Raw genomic sequence first — 17,724 nt, 5'->3', positions numbered from 1 at the left:
GGCACCTCAGTTTGTGATTCCAGCCCCCTGGAATGTCACTGTCCCAATCCCAGAGCTGCTCCTTGCTCCAGGCACCTCAGTTTGTGATTCCAGCCCCCTGGGAGCTCACTGCCCCATCCCAGGGCTGCTCCTTGCTCCAGGCACCTCAGTTTGTGATTCCAGCCCCCTGGAATGTCACTGTCCCAATCCCAGGGCTGCTCCTTGCTCCAGGCACCTCAGTTTGTGATTCCAGCCCCCTGGGATGTCACTGCCCCATCCCAGGGCTGCTCCTTGCCCACAAACAGGCTCCTTCCTTCCTGCTAGGCTGAGCTTTCCAAGGGGCTGGGATGTGATCCCTGGTTCCTGTTTCTCCCTGAGGAGATCCTCCAGGAGCTGGACCTCCTTACTCTGATGATGCAGGGACTCACTCTGGCTCCCTCTGTTTCTTTTCCCTTCCATCTCACTGATGGTTGTGGGAAATATTTTTTTTTCCATTCAAGGAAAAAAAGGAAATGAGGGAAATTAATTTGTAGAGAATTCTCAAAGCCTGACAGAAGGCTCACATAGCATACATCTGTATACAAACCCTGAAATAAAAAATACTATCCTAGAAATGCCATAGAATAAGACAGGCATTATTAAGAGAGAAATAGAACTAGAAACAAGTTTCAAAAAATAACCTTACAAATAAAACTAGATACTTTAGAGAAACAGAACTATAAAAGATACATTGTAGTAAGCAATTTTAAATGATTAGCTTAAAGACATTTACAGTATAGTGTACCAAGCCAAACCCAGACCAAGAAATGCTTATAATGTATTATAATTAAGAAAAAAATTTCTTCTGCTTATAATAGCATAGATTGGAAAAGCAGGCAAGCCACTCCCTGAGTAGCAGGGAAGGACAAGGGGACTCAGTCACACTAAGCCTTCCCCTGACGCAGAGACGGGGCATTTTAAAAATTTTAAAAATTCTGAGAGGCATTTTAAAAATTTTTATTCCATTTAAAAAAAAATGTTTAAACATTTTAATTAAAAAATAAATTTTGTTTTTTAAATTTTATTTTTTAAATTTTAAAAATTTTAATTTTTAAAATTTTAGTTTAAAAAATTAAAATTCTGAGAGGCATTTTAAAACTTTTATTCCATTTTTAGTCTCATGAGAAGGCTGAGACAACACAGATGTTATAATTCACACCATCACAATCAGAAGCCAACTATTTCTTAATTACAATACACTGTGTTTCTTGGCCTATTATATGGCTTAGTCTTTTTTGTAAGGCTATCTAAGTCCTTTCCCTGCAACCAAAAAAAAGCAGAGTTACCTATGGAATCCTTGCAGGAAACAGCAGCTTCCAGCACAGAAACACCTTGCAACCAACTTTTTCCTCTTTATTGAAAAAATAACAGGGAATTTCTTGAGCTGCCCCCCAAACTGTGTCTGTTCTCCTTGAAGGGAACATAAATAATCAGCAGGGAAGGACAAGGGGACTCAGCAGCCACGAGCAGGAACAGGGACCATGGGGAGCTGAGCCTGCCCCACAGCCCCAGGGCTGAGAACAGAGCTCAGCACCTCCCAGAGCAGGGAGAGCCTCTGGATTTACTGGTATTTGGGTGATTTACCCAAATTTACTGGGAAATTTACTAGTAAATTACTCTGGAAGCACTCCCTGGCCATCCACACTGCAGGCATAAAAAAACCCCTACATCCATGAGAACCTACAAAAACTACACTCATGAGAACCTACCAAAAACTACATCTATGAGAACCTACCAAAATCTACATCCATGAACACCTACAAAAAAACTACATCTATGAGAACCTACAAAATCTACATCCATGAGCACCTACAAAAAAACTACATCTATGAGAACCTACAAAATCTACACTCAAGAGAACCTACAAAATCTACATCCATGAGAACCTGCAAAAACTACACCCATTAGAACCTACAAAAAACTACACCCACAAGAACCTAAAAAATCTACACTCAAGAGAACCTACAAAATCTATATCCATGAGAACCTACCAAAAATTACATCCATAAAAACCTACAAAAAACTACACCCATGAGAACCTAAAAAATCTACATCTATGAGAACCTACAAAATCTACACTCAAGAGAACCTACAAAAATCTACATCCATGAGAACCTGCAAAAACTACACCCATTAGAACCTACAAAAAAACTACACCCACGAGAACCTACAGAAAACTACATCCATAAAAACCTACAAAAAACTACACCCATGAGAACCTAAAAAATCTACATCCATGAGAACCTGCATCCATGAGAATCTACAAAAAATCTACACTCATGAGAACCTAAAAAATCTACATCCATGAGAACCTACAAAAATCCACATCCATGTGAACCAGGCTTTCTCATCCAGCCCTCACTGTGGGAGGGCAGAAGGCAGCCAGGAGTGGCTAAAACCTCTCCTTAAAGCCTCAAATCCCAATTCCTCTGCTCTGTCCCTCTCAGTCAGCATCACCTGGCCAGACAGACACAGAGCTGGCCCGGGGCAGTGCAGAGGTGGCCCTGGGGCTTTGTGTGAGGGCTTCAGTGGCTCCTGCTCCAGGCTGGAGGGCAGTGGGACATGCCCTGGCACAGGGACAGACAGACAGCTCAGCATCCTGCATGGAAAGGCCAAGTGGACATGAAGCAGTTGTGAGAAATGCAGCTGACAGAGGAAATTTGGCTGGGTTTGTAACTGCACCTTCGGTTTGTCAGACTCCAAGCAAATCCCAGGAAATCTCCTCCCAGACAGAAGAGAGGCAGAGAAGAGTGGGACATCCTCAAAAATAAACCCTGCATTAACACAGACACCAAAAGATGAGGACTTCACCAAAAGGTCCAAGCTGACACCAGCTCTCTCTTCTATAACTGACCCAAGAATTTCAGAGCACCGAGAAATCCAGCAGAGCATTCCCTGACCAAAAATAGGCCCAGCTAATTAACAAACCTTGTTAAAAGGCACACCCAGCAGCAGCATGACCTCTGCTTTGGTTACAAAGGGATGATCAATATTGACTGTCTAAAAAACAGCAGCAAATCCTTCAGGTGCCTTCAATGTGAGCAATGCTCAGTTGTGTAAAAAAGAACCTGCTCTGCTCCCTGCCCTGGGCTTCTTTTATAACCATTTAATGCCATGTGTTGTTAGAGAGCTCAGCCCTTCCTAACCACTGTAATAAACACATATCAATCTCTTTCAAATTTAATAAATAGAGCCCCTAAAAGCTTTGCCTGGATCTGCTTTTCCCATTCAATTAATAGAACACAACACCAAAGTGATGAATTATTGAGGAGAAACACGAGCCTGGCCTTTCACAAATGCTCTACTCCAATGGCAATTTATTACAAATTAATAGTGTGCTGCAGCTCCTCCTGCTTCCTGGCAGCTGGGAATTGCTCAGGAAACTTGGGAGCTGCCATAAAACACTGCAGCCCTGAGCTCAAATCATCCTGGAGGGGTTTGGGTGGGAAGGGAGCTCAAAGCTCCAAGGGTTTGGACAGCACTGCCAGGGATGCACAGGGTGGGATTGTTGGGGGCTCTGAGCAGGGCAGGAGTGGGACTGGGTGCTCCCCTCAGTCCTTCCCAGCTCAGGATATTCTGTGCTTCCAGGGTTATAAGTAAGAGAGCCCAAAGTCTGGAGAGTCCAAATCCCACAATCACCTTTTCTGCAGCTGCATTTTTGTAGCATTTGGGCACCCCTTACTCCATTTTGGGTAATTTTTGAATCCCATTCCAACTCCAACACCTTCCACTGCCCCTGGCTGCTCCAATCCCTGTCCAGCCTGGCCTTGGGCACTGCCAGGGATCCAGGGACATCCAACCCAAATCATGCTCTGGGCACCCTGTGCCAGGGCCTGCCCACTCTTGCAGTAAATAAATTAATAAATAAAGTGAGAGTGGAACTGGGGAGAAGGAGGAAGGATAGAAAACTGACAGAAGAACAGGAGCAACCTTTGCTTTGAGGGGTTTTTACTCCTGGAACAGCACAGTTTTTATAGGAAGGATGGTTCTTTGCCACCCTTGCAGCACACTCCATGGGCAGGGCTGGAATCCCAGATAAGCATCTCTGAGCAGAGCTGACTATTGTGCAAGGATGATAATTCACATTTGCACATTCAGAACTCCAGCTGCTCAGAAAGGAGATCCCCAGATTTCTCACACCCTGCCTGGCCCAAAATGACCCTCTGACACTCTGAGAGAAATCCCAAACTGAAAAAACAACTGTAAAAAAAAAAAAAAAACCTTTTCTGCAGCAAAGGGGTTCAAATGGCAACCAGCCAGAAAGATACTTCACACTTCACCAAGCTGCTGCTCTGGAAGCACCACCAGGAATCCCTCAGGAGCCAGGTGTGGATTGGCACTGGCCTGTTGGAAGATCATCCTGACCCCAGCCAGGGAGTTCAAAGATCTGGTTTCATGTGCTGCTTGCTAAAAACCATCTGAGCATGTTGGAGTGAAGGTCATAAATGCATTGGTAAATTCATCAATAAATTGGTAAATGCAGGTAATTCCCATTCCAGTGGAAGGTGCCCTGCCCATGGATGGTGTGAGTTGAGTGTTAAGGCCCTTCCAACCCAAACCATTCCATGCTCAGTGCCAGTGTTGGAAGATGTCACAGCCAGCAGCATTGGTAGCCACTCCACCACAGCAAGAACCCCCAAAAACACAGGTGAGAGACACCAAACCAGAAGGAAATTATTTCCCAGTGATGTTTCTTTGTAGGAAGGAACTTTCCTGATTAACAACAAAACATGGAACCACCACCACAACTGCTGTACCACATTTTTCAACCCCTATTTAATGCCCCCAACCTCTCCACCTTCCCCTCCACCCAGCACAGAGCAGGAACTCAGAAAACCAAACCCAGATGGTTTTCCCCAAGCTTTTCCCTCTCTTCGAACAATCTTCTCAGCTCATCCATGGTGTTAAATTTGACCAGTTCCCATCCTCACTCAGAGCACAGCAGGAAACTCACCTCCATTTCTGATGGCTCTGATGCCCCGATGGAAATCTTCAAAGCTGATAACTCCCAACCCACTGGGATCCAGGTATTTTGTTAGGTCCTTCACCTGCAACCAAAAAAAGCAGAGTTACCTATGGAATCCTTGCAGGAAACAGCAGCTTCCAGCACAGAAACACCTTGCAACCAACTTTTTTCTCTTTATCAGAAAGATTTGAGAAAATAACAGTGAATTTCTTGAGCTGTCCCCAAACTGGGTCTGTTCTCCTTGAAGGGAACATAAGTAATCAGAACAAAGGGGTTAATTAGGACTTGGTTGGTGTTGAAAGTATTGTTTAGCCTTGAAGCTGCATTTCAGGCAGTGTCTCCTGTAACATGGACCTGCTTTGCCAGGGATTTGTTTATTTTTATGGGTTTTAAAGAGGTCCTGTCTTAATTGGGAAACTCTGTAATAGGCTGCCTGGTAGGAGGGCCCAATTAAGGGGATTTGGTGATAATGAACTGCTCCATGTTACAAATTTAGGCCGTATAATTGAAACATTTTCCCAATTAGACAATGCCTGGGGGGGAGGGGAATCACATCAAGCCAGGGTTGGGATGGGGGTGCTGCAGCAAGGGGCACTCTGAGGATGCTCTGGGCTGTTCAAAGAGAATGGGAACAGGGCAGAACCACAGGGCCCAAAGGGTCTCCAAAAGGTGCATTTGGTTCCTTCCTTCTGCCATGAGCAGAAAATCCTTTACACCAGATGCTTCTCAAGCTCAACCAGACATTTATCCATCATTTTAAGAGCTTTTGAGGTCTATTTTTGCAGCTGAGGAACAATCCCAGGAGGGAGCTGGTGAGGTGAGAGAGGTGAGCTCCATACTGCAGACCTGCCCTAACCTGCCACACACATCTTCCTCCTCCTCCTCTTCCTCATGCACAGGAGGGAGTCTCCAGGGCTGCACCTGTGCAGTTTCAGTTTGGGGTTTCAGTTTGTTCCTGGGGAAGGAGCTGGTGAATCACCAAAGCTCTCCTTTCACACAGGTCTCACAGAGACTCAGCCCATGGAGCTCAGAGCTGCCCTGCTCACCCTGCAGCACCACTGGGGAGTGGTTTGAGCTCTTTCAGGTTTTCTGGAAGCCAGCTATGTGTTTCTATAGGAAAATCACATCTACAGCACACTCAGAGCTGCTCACCCACGGCTCCACGTGCTTTGGTCATCCCACATTCCCACAGGAACAGCTAAAATTCTGCTGGCATGGAGGAACCCACAGGGCTGAGACCATAAAACATGGAATCAGAATATTCTGAGTGGGAAGGGTTCCACAGGGATCATTCAGTCCAAGCCCTGCACAGACCCCCAACAATCCCACCCTGGGCATCCCTGAGATCATTGTCCAAGCTCTCCTGGAGCTCTGGCAGCCTCGGGGCTCAATGATCTCAGAGCTCTTTCCAAGCTCACCTGAGAATCAGTGAACAGGAGAAGACAACACAAACACCTTCTCCAGTTTTCTAGAGCACTCTTTTTTGGCAGACGGACCTCCTAAACTCACATGGCACTCATCATCTTGGCTGAGTCAGGTTTCTTGTATGTTAAACAAAGGTATTTGAGACTAATAAAAACAACTCGTAGGAATGTGTCAGCTCCAGTTAATGCATCTGGCAGCTGCCTGGATGAAGCTGTCACTTAATTTGTTATCTGTGTACAGAGATAACAGAAGGGCAAGTGACATTTAATCAGACTTGATTAGCCTATAAGGGATTAGCATGACACACTCTAAATTACAGTTTCTGTGGTTTTCAGCTCCTCAGGACCACAGAGGGCTTCAAACCCTGGTGCCAATGGCACAGGAGGGCACCTCACCCACCCAGAGCTCAGCAGGACACACAGGGAGGTGTCTGCTCTATGCAAAAGAGAAACAATAAAAAGGAATTTAAATTGGGCTGTGGGCAGGGGGAAATGAGGGGAAATGGTTCTGAAACCTCCCCAACCCCGACATCATGGATGCAAACAACAAAAGGCACACAGTGAAGAGGCTGGATCAGTATGTGCTGATCCAAACCTGCCTGGATTTGCTGGCCAGGCTTAAAATCACCGTTACCAGTTGAGAAACCACCCCAGGCTGAGGTGAGTGGCTGCTGACACTCCAAAGAACTCGCAGACAGAAAACAAGAATATTTCCTGTGCCTGGACTGCTCCCCTCACCAAGCATCACCCAGCAATCGAGCTGGAGCCCCTCTGCTCTGGAGCCAGGCTGGCAGAGCTGGGGGTGCTCCCCTGGAGAGGAGAAGCTCCAGGGACACCTCAGAGCCCCTGCCAGGGCCTGAAGGGGCTCCAGGAGAGCTGGAGAGGGACTGGGGACAAGGGATGGAGGGACAGGACACAGGGAATGGCTCCCAGTGCCAGAGGGCAGGGATGGATGGGATATTGGGAATTGGGAATTGTTCCCTGTCAGGGTGGGCAGGCCCTGGCACAGGGTGCCCAGAGCAGCTGTGGCTGCCCCTGGATCCCTGGCAGTGCCCAAGGCCAGGCTGGGCAGGGCTGGGAGCAGCCTGGGATTGTTTTCTTCATTTGTTCATTTTGATGACTGGGCTAAACCCAGCACCTCATCAGGGCAGCTGGGAAAACCACAGCACTGAGGCTCAAACTGCTTTAGGTGCCTGCAGTAAAAGTGAGCAGCTCTGAGCTCCCAGATTTGAGGTTTCAGCTGAATCCTGAGCACAGCAGCTCCCAGCACTCTCCTGTGGCACAGCACCAAACAGGAACGCTCCACCAAGCTGAACACCGATCTCAACCCACGAGACAGAAGCCACAATTCTGCTTCTGGCCAGCAAAAATACTTCAAATAAAGGGTTTGCTTCCTGTGTGTGTCTGTGGCTGCTCACAAACCCTGCTTGGAGCTCAAGCGGCTGAAACACAGAGCATTAAAGAGTGAAAGAGGATGAGGTGGGTTAAGTAGCTGACTTAAATCCTGCTGGAAAGTGAGAGCTTTAAACTGCTTGAAGGCAGCCAGGCTGCCTGGAGCTGAGCACAGACACAGCAGCAGGAGCAGAGCTGGGGTTGTGGGGGTGTTTGAGGGTCCCCAGGATGAGAGAAGAGATGAGAATCTTGACTCCATGTTTCAGAAGACTATTATTATCTTATTATACATTATATATTTATTTTTACATTTATATGTATATATTTATATAAATATGTTTATTTTATAATCATTATTTTTATATAAATATAAATAAATATATATTTATAAATATATATTTATTTTATAATTATTTTATAATAATATATTTGTTTTATATATTAGTTATATATTACAGATTTATTCTATATTATGGATGATAGATTTATATATTAAAACTAATAATGTATTATATATTATTATGTATATTATAATATATAATATATAATATATAATATATAATATATAATATATAATATATAATATATAATATTAAAACTATTTCTATAATATTAAAACTATTTATATAATGTATATTATATCTTAATAGTTTTCATTATATATCATAATATAATTTATATTATATTATAATATTATATTATATTATATTATATTATATTATATTATATTATATTATATTATATTATATTATATTATATTATATTATATTATATTATATTATATTATATTATATTATATTAATAATATATAATATATAATATGTAATATATAATATACAATATATAATATACAATATACAATATATAATATATAATATATAATATATTATATATTATATATTATATATTATATATTATATATTATATATTATATATTATATATTATATATTATATATTATATAAAAAACTATACTAAAGAATAGAAAAAAAGGATTTCATCAGAAGGCTTGAAAGGAAAAGAATTATGATAAAATCTTGTGACTGACCAGAGTCCTGACACAGCTGGGCTGGGATTGGTCATCAAGTAGAAACAATTCACATGAGATCAATCAAAGATTCACCTGCCACATCCCACAGCAGCAAATAATTATTGTTTATATTTCATTTCTGAGGCCTCTCAGCTTCTCAGGAGAAGAAATCCTGGCAAAAGTATTTTTCATAAAATGTGTCTGTGACAGGGGGTGGCACCTGCCAAGGGGGCTCTGGTCACTCCTGTGCCAGGGACATGACCAGACCAGGGGATTCCTCCTGGAAAAGGACACGGGGCAGGAGGGGACAATGAGGGGAGGTCCCCTGGCACCTCAGCAGCGCCACAGGGACTCCCTGCAGCATCCCCACCCCACAGCCCTGCATCCTGGGCACACCCCAGGCTGCTCCACCTCCAATCCCAGGGGCTCAGAGCCCACTCTGCCATGCCATGGGGCCCTCGCTGCACAAAAAGAGTTTCCTTGCTTTGGTGCACTGAGCTCAGCTCAGCAAATGACCCTGAGCTCCAGCAGTGACAGCTCCACACTCCAGCTCACACACAAAGCCTTGGCAGGGGAAGTTTCCCAGGGAGGTGAAGGATTCCCCAGCTGTGAATTCCCTGTTTAGAAAAGGAGAAGGAAGCTTTGGGCCTCTCCTCTCCATCCTCAGGGATGCTCCATGCCTGCAGCACACCCCAGATGGATTTAGCAGGACAGAATATCCACTGGGCTTGTTTGAGGTGGGATCCCTGAGGGAATTCTGGGCAGCCAACACCCCCTGCAAGCCCTGAGCCTGCCAGCAGCTTTCCCCCATATCCTGGCACAGGTCAGGGCTGAAACAGATCTCAGAAAGACATTATTTGGAGGGGAAAGGGGGGTGGGAGATTTCTAGTGGCCACAGCACCCCTAAGAAGAGCTGGAGGAGCTCAGAGCATCAAATCATGCGGGGTCCCACAGGGATGATGATTCCATGTCCTGCCCTGGGAATAAAATCAACCCCCAGGGATGCTCTAATCTACACAGTCTGGGGGCAAATCCAAAGGGGGGAAAGAGGAGGAAAGAGTACTGATATATTCCTGATAAAGATCTCAAAATACCCAAGCAAATGGGGAGGGAAAAGGAGAAAAGGAAAAAAGGGAAAAGGAGTAAAGGTAAAAAGGAAAAAAAAAAGGGGAAAAAAGGGGGAAAGAAGGGGGGGGGGGAAGGGGGAGAAAAGGGGGGGAAAAGGTGTGAAAAGCAGGGGAAATGAAGGGGAAAAGAAGGAGGAAAAGGGGGGGAAAGGAGAAAAAGGAGAAAAATGGGGAAAAAGAAAACAGAGGAAAAAAGGAAAAAGGTCCTGGTGTCCTGCTTGGCTGTGGCAGGACATGAAAATCCAAGCACTTCTCATGTAACTTTAATTACTCTCCCCTGCCTGCCAGAAGCCCAGATCTGCTCTGAACATCCTGTATCTCTGTACTGTGAGACAATCCCTGAACTCAGGCAGAGGGAAGGACGAGCAGAAGTGCCAAAGTGAGGCATTTTTAGCACTGCAAAGGAAGGAGGGCTCACAGCAGCTGCTGTCCTCTCTGCTCAGGCCCACAGGAACCCACCTGAGTGGGAACACCCTGTGTAAAACCTCTCATGGTTACACAAAGGTGGATGCAGCACCTCCACCCTCTGTGTTTAACACCAGGCATGAGCCAAAGCTCCCTGAAAGCCCACCTTGCCTCTCAGGGCTAAACCAAAGGAAAACGTGTAATATTTTTAAATGCTGATGACAGAAGGCAGAGTATCCTTTTTTTCACCTTTGGGAAACAGGCTGGAACTGCTGCAGCCAAACCAAAGGGGCTGTGCCAAAGACACAGCTGTCCCACAGAGGACAGATTCCCCCACTCCCTGAGCCCATGGGCTGCAGTGGGATCAGCTGAAATGCCTGATCCCTGCTAATGCAGCATTTCTGTGGGCTCAGAGCACACCCCTGCCCTGTGCTGGCTGCTGACGGGGTGAGCACAGCTCCCCACACTGCTGCAGGGATGGGAAGCACAGCTGCAGCATTCCCAAAGCCAGAACAGCCTCCCAGCCCTCCACTGCTGTGGTTCATCACCATAAACAGCCAGGCCCAGGGGAGGCTGAGAGCCCTGGCCCCAGCCCTGCTCTCAGCATCTGCCTCCCAAACTTCTGAAGGAGCTGGCACTCCACAGAGCACTCAGAACCTCAAAGCAGGTCTCTATTCTGCTGCAATTACACCTAATTAAGTAACCTTTAAAACACCCCCGAGGGGAGGATCTCATTGCAGGGAGCAGCCCTGGCCAATTGTGAGTGAGCAGTGCAAGAGCTGCATTATTTATTTCACAAATGGCAGTGCTGACCCAGGGCTGCTGCCAGGATTTTGCTCTCCCAGCCTTTCCCAAAGCTCCAGGAGGAGCTCAGCAGGCAGATCCAGCCTGCTCAGTCTCTATTTAAAGGTCCACCACAAGCAAGCCTGGTGAAGAAGCTTTCTGCAACATCTCTCCCTAATCTGGCCCAGAGATCAGCTCAGCCCTCCCATCCCTTCATCCCTTCATCCCTCCCATCCCTTCATCCCCAGGCTCCAGCACTGCAACATCCAGACACCTTCCTGAGCAGGAGACAAAGGAAACCCCAGCCTGGTTTGTTCTCATCTTTTCCTGACACAGAAGAAATAATCAGAGCTCCTATTTAAGTTAGAAGAATTATATATTATATTCCCCTGTGTTCGGCAGGGGAATAATTATGGTAAGGATAAACCTACAAGTATTAAATAAATAATAAATTTAAAAATAACAAATAAATAATAAATAAACCATAATAAATTATGGTAAGGATAAACCTGCAAGTATTAAAAAGCAGAGGAATGGGAGAGAAACCACCCACAAACCAAGACAGAGAAGGAGCAAAGTGAGCAAATTACCAAAGGGAAGACAGATTCCTCTTCCAGGAAGAGATCCTTGGCTTACAAACCCTCTTGCCTAACAAATCCTCCTTTTCCAGGAATCCAAGAGAAAAGCTCTCAGCCTGCCACAGCTTTTGCTGTTCATCACCTCCCTGGGGCAGTTTCTCCCCCAGTCTTGCCCCAAAGCCTCTCCCAGGCTCCTTCTGCAGGAAATACCAGAGTGGAAAATGCAAATACAGACTGGGCAGCAGAGAATTCCCTCCCCACCAAACTCCTCTTTTCCTCTTTTGGAAGGGGGAGGAAGAGATCTCCAAGCCAGCTGTGAGCCAGCACCAGCCCAAAGCTGATGCTGAGGACCAGATCCCCCCCACTCATCAGGAGCCTGCAGAGGAGAAGACTTTCCCTCAAACACTCCAAATTCACCACGGAAGCAGGAAAAAAAGCCAGAATGTGTTTCAAAGAGCTGGCAGCCAAAGAAGCCTGAGGACCACATCCTTCCTGCCCACAGCCATGAGAAACCAGGACAAACAGACCCAGCCAGGCCTGGAGTGAACTGTGGAGATCTCCTCCACCTGCAGCACTCACAGCTGGAATTTTGGGGTATTTTCCTGTGGGATCCCAGGACATTCCTCTGGCTGCCCTGGATGAGTCAAGACCCTCACAGGGGGCTCAGACACCTTGGCATGGAGTCACAAATACCAAAAACACCTTTGGCCTTGATTTTAGCCCATGGAAACAATTCCCAACTTTGTGTGAGGATTTACAAGGCCACAAGAGTTTGAGTAGAACGATAGTGAATTTGTCACAGGGTGAAAAAGTAGAATTTTGGGGTTTTAGAATGGGAGTTCAAGAGGCAAAATGGAGGAATCTGGGCACATCCTGTCCTTCTTCTTTTTCTTCTTCTTGTTCTTCGTCTCCTTCTTGTTTTCTTCTTCTTGTTTTCTTCTTCTTGTTTTCTTCTTCTTGTTTTCTTCTTCTTGTTTCCTTCTTCTTGTTTTCTTCTTCTTGTTTTCTTCTTCTTGTTTCCTTCTTCTTGTTTCCTTCTTCTTTTCTTCTTCTTCATCTTTGTCTTCTTCTTCTTCTTGTCCTCCATCTTCTGCTGTGATGGTGACACTTCTGGATTGGTTTAGAGTAGAGACAGACTGTCTAACACAGGTGATAGGTATTGGAAAATTATTGTAAATAAAGTACAAGTAGTTTTTAGTATAAAAAGCCAACACCACACCAAGGGCAGGGGCTGTGCCACAACCCAACCTGCAGGACAGATCTCAGCAGGTCAGAGAGAGAATGGAACAGATAAGAGAAAATAAACAATCTTGGAAAGCAGAACTGAGCAATCTCAACTTCTTCCTTGGTAGCAGGGCTGGGAAAAAGATTCTTGAATACCTTGGGGTCATCTCAACCACAGAAACCTGAGATTTTCCCTGCTGGCAGAAATTCCTCTGGTCTGTACAGGACCTTTCTGGCCTGACCCCAGCAGCTCCATGGATATCTGGAGGCAGGAACACCTCCCTGCTCAGCAGGAGCCTCAGTTTGTGCTATTTAAGTGTGTTCTCAAATGCCAAATGTGACATTTCCAAATTATCCCTCAATTGTTGCCGCTGAAGCATAAAAATGTATTTAAACAAACAACTTCAAGGATGGTTTGGAAACATTAGCAGGAATATAAGTTACGCTGAGATGGTTTTAATCCAAATTTAATTGTTTGTCTCAAGTGTTCCACATTTCCTGTAGCTCCCTAAGTGCTCAAAGGCTTCAGCAGCCACCATGCTCTGCTCTAAACATTTATTTGTTTAATGAACTTCAAGAGGGCTCTTCCTCCACCCTCCAAGCCTTTGTTTGTAGCTTCTGTTCCTCTGATGACAAGAGAAACCTGTTCTCACCCTTCCAAACACGGCTCAGGGGCAGGAGGCTGGGTTAAATCAAGAAAGAAGGAAAGGTTTAGAGCCTGGCTGCTGCTCAGGGTAAAACACACACACACCTGGGTGGAGCCACCCTGGGACAGAGCTCAGTGCCACCCAGAGCCACCCTTGCTGTCCTACAGAACAGGGACAGGAGCTTCCCAGGGTTTGGAGCTGATCTGAACAAAAATAGAAAAAAAAAAAACAAAAAAGAAAAAAAAAACCAAACCAAACAAGCAACCAAAAAAAAAACCCCCAAAACCCCCCCCCCCCAAAAAAAAAAACCCAACCAACCAACAAAAACCCAAAAACAAAAAAAAAAAAAAAAAAAAAAAAAACAAACCAAAAAAACCCCAAAAAAACCAAAAAAAAAAAACCCCAAAAACCCCCCAACCAACCAAAAAAACCCAACCAAACCAAAAAACAAACAAACAAACAAAAACCCAAAACACCCAAAAAACCAAAAAAAAACCCACAAACCCAACCCAACCAAACACTCCAGGAGGTCACACACTGAGGATGAGGCATTTTAAGATGCTGAATGTTTTTTTGCCTGCTGTGGCAAAGCTCCCTGCAGCAAACCCAGGTGTTCCTGTGATGGGGCTGTTTGGTTCCAGAGGCTGCCCAGGCTCAGAAATCCAGAATTTTAAGTGTGTAAATCCAGGATTTTCGGGGTTTGCTTCCCTGTGCTCCCCTCCAGGATGGAAAGCAGCACAAAACACCCATGGGCAAATCCCAGACTGAATCCTCCATGGCCTGGCACACTCACCCTCCCAAGCACACTGTACAGGCTGTAACTCATACATGGCTTACAGTCAGAGAATCACTGAATTATCTGCGTGGGAAGGGACCTGAAATCCACCCAGTGCCACCCCTGCCATGGCAGGGACACCTCCCACTGTCCCAGGCTGCTCCCAGCCCTGCCCAGCCTGGCCTTGGGCACTGCCAGGGATCCAGTGGCAGCCACAGCTGCTCTGGGCACCCTGTGCCAGGGCCGGCCCACCCTCACAGGGAACAATTCCCAATTCCCAATATCCCATCCATCCCTGCCCTCTGGCACTGGGAGCCATTCCCTGTGTCCTGTCCCTCCATCCCTTGTCCCCAGTCCCTCTGCAGCTCTCCTGGAGCCCCTTCAGGCCCTGGCAGGGGCTCTGAGGTGTCCCTGGAGCTTCTCCTCTGCAGGGGAGCACCCCCAGCTCTGCCAGCCTGGCTCCAGAGCAGAGGGGCTCCAGCTCTCCCAAATCAGTCCATGGTGATAATTTGCTATCTTGAAGCCTGAAAATACCAAGGAAATAAATTTATTGTGTAGAGGGAAGGGTTGGAGTGTAAAGGGGACAGGGATGTCCTGAAGGCAGGACCCAAGTGCAGGGCTATGGTGAAAAATTTCTCTGCTGGTCAGAAAAGATCCATTTGAAGTGTTTGCCCAGTAGGAAATAGGCTGGAAGGAGTTTGGAAAACAAAGTCCTTGGAGCCTTATCTTGAACCACAGCAGAGTGTGTGAGCACCCCCAGCTCGGCCAGAGCAGAGGGGCTCCATCCTTGGGCTCCCCTGGGCTCTCTCCAGCTGTGCAGGGCAGGGAGCTGCTCCTCCCAGCTGTAAATGTTGGGATTCTGGGGGACACAGGGAACCTCTGGGGCAGTGATCTGGAGCTGCAAACAGCAGCAGCTGAGCAGGAGAGAAGGAACCTGCCTGCCCAGCCCTGCTGCGCCTGCCACCCTGGCAAAACTGAGCTTATTGTGCCACAAACAAGCCTGAACCAGAGCCCAGCAAAATATAAAAACTCATTTCTTTTTCAGAGCTGCTTCAGGTTATTCCCCTCCCTTTGGCACCTCCTCAGGCAGCTCCAGAAAGGGCTGTTTGTGTGAAGGACACACAGCACACTGCCAGAGAGGGAAAAGGAGCCCAGAAGGGATCAGAGGCTCAGAGGTAGATTCCTGGAGCAAGGCAGAAGAGGCTGAGATGCCATGCATAGTTTGGGAAGCCCAGCACCTGAGGGACTGGAAGCTCTGGGCATGAAGGCATCAGCACAGCAAGAACCAGCCCATGGCGCCTCCCAAAGCACAGCAACAGCCTGGATCTGCCCCCACGGCTCTGCAGGGGTGTGCCAGGCTGGCAGGCAAGAGCCACCTCTGTGCCACCATGGGATGGGTGCCCACACAGCCTGGAGGAGCAGCTCAGAGCACAAGAGAATTCCCTGCTACACACAAAGAGCCCTCCTGCTCCAAACCAGGGTCTCCAGAACGCTCCCACTGCACGCCCAGCACGCTCCTGTTCCAAACCAAAGCTCCCAAAATTCCCCATGGACCCTTCAGGGAAGGTTCCACAAACCCTGCTCTGCTCTGTGCTGTGATGGTGTTCACAGGGGTCTGAGGATGAGGGAAGAGATGAGAATGTTGACTCCATGTTTCAGAAGGCTGATTTATTATTTTATGATATATATTACATTAAAAGTGTACTGTGAAAAAATGCATGTATTTTATGACTGGGCTTTTTGCAAATATTAAAATGCATATTATATGTGTTGTGTTAGAAAGTAATGCTGGATTGATTCTCTTAAGTACTGTGGTAAATATAGATTTAGGTTATAAAAATTGTTAAAATAGAAACTATGCTATGTAAGATGCTTTGTTTAAAAGAAAGGACTTGCAGCGAGATAGCAGCCCCAGGACATCTGAATCTTTCAGAGAAAAAGAAATTTATTGCTCCATTATCAGAAGAAATGAACTTCTTCCTGCCTGGAAGGTGCTGTCAGGATTCAGAGGAAGAAGTTGACAATGACCAGACAGAATCCTGTGTTTGAATGGAATTTATGCATCATGTATGAAGTGTATGACTATGCAACATATACTAAAAGAATAGAAGACAAGGTTTCACCAGAAGGCTAGCTAATTAATAATAGAATCAGAAAGAATGATTATAAAGGTTTGTGGCTTGGCTCTCTGTCTGAGCCAGCTGACTGCGATTGGCCATTAATCAGAAACAACCACATGAGACCAATCACAGATGCACCTGTTGCATTCCACAGCAGCAGATAATAATTGTTTACATTTTGTTTCTGAGGCCTCTCAGCTCCTCAGGAGGAAAAACTTAAGGAAAGGATTTTTCATAAAAGATGTCTGTGACACTGTGCACCCTCCCTGCCAGGACAGCAGTCCCAGAGCTCCAAGCAGCCAGAGAGTAACAGCTCCTTGCTGCACCCATGTAGCAAACACAGAAAAATAATTCCACAAGGATATCCAAATTTTGGTTTATCCCCCAGCTGTAAACTGCTCACACACACACCCACAGTGAGCAGGGCGAAGAGCAGCCACTCCCTTGGAAAAAACAGGGAATGTGGCCAGGCAAAAGGGAGCTAACAGCTGCCTCCTCATCCCTGCCCAGCCAAGGGACACTGACAGGACACAGGAGGACACAGGACATCCCCAGCAGCCTCCACACCCAGCCTGGGGCTGGGTGTCATCCCCCCATTCCCCCATCAGGGCAGAAAAACCTTCTCCAAGCAGAGCCCCTGGTTTCTGTGTTTGCTGGGGATTTTGTGCGGTGTTTGTTTGGGATGTGGGATGGCAGAGCAGCCCTGTGCCCACAGCAGCCTCACCCTTTGTGGATGTGGGATGTGGGATATGGGATATATATGGGATATGGGATTTGGGATGTGGGATATGGGATAAGAGATATGGGATATGGGATAAGGGATGTGGGATATGGGATATGGGATAAGGGATATGGGATAAGGGATGTGGGGATATGGGATAAGGGATATGGGATATGGGATAAGGGATATGGGATGTGGGATGGCAGAGCAGCCCTGTGCCCACAGCAGCTTCACCCTTTGTGGATATGGGATATGGGATATGGGATATGGGATAAGGGATATGGGATATGGGATGTGGGATATGGGATAAGGGATATGGGATGTGGGATATGGGATATGGGATAAGGGATGTGGGATATGGGATATGGGATAAGGGATATGGGATGGCAGAGCAGCCCCTGTGCCCACAGCAGCTTCACCTTTGTGGATATGGGATATGGAATATGGGATGTGGGATGTGGGATGTGGGATATGGGATATGGGATGTGAGATATGGGATGTGGGATGTGGGATAT

At 46.2% G+C, this 17,724-nt stretch overlaps 1 protein-coding gene across 1 annotated transcript in view; it reads right to left on the bottom strand.

The window, feature by feature from the left end:
* The window catches only part of RAB11FIP3 (RAB11 family interacting protein 3), an 89,126-nt gene that overhangs the window by 59,655 nt on the left and 11,747 nt on the right, over positions 1-17,724 (bottom strand). Inside the window, 1 exon segment of the mRNA XM_063171268.1 lies at positions 4,973-5,066. Within this exon segment, the coding sequence (XP_063027338.1) occupies positions 4,973-5,066 (94 nt within the window).

The sequence above is a fragment of the Melospiza melodia genome, chromosome 18, assembly GCF_035770615.1.
Source record: "Melospiza melodia melodia isolate bMelMel2 chromosome 18, bMelMel2.pri, whole genome shotgun sequence".
NCBI classification, from domain to species: domain Eukaryota; kingdom Metazoa; phylum Chordata; class Aves; order Passeriformes; family Passerellidae; genus Melospiza; species Melospiza melodia.
The sequence above is the reverse complement of the archived record's forward strand: the minus strand, read 5'-3'. Positions and strand labels throughout refer to the sequence as shown.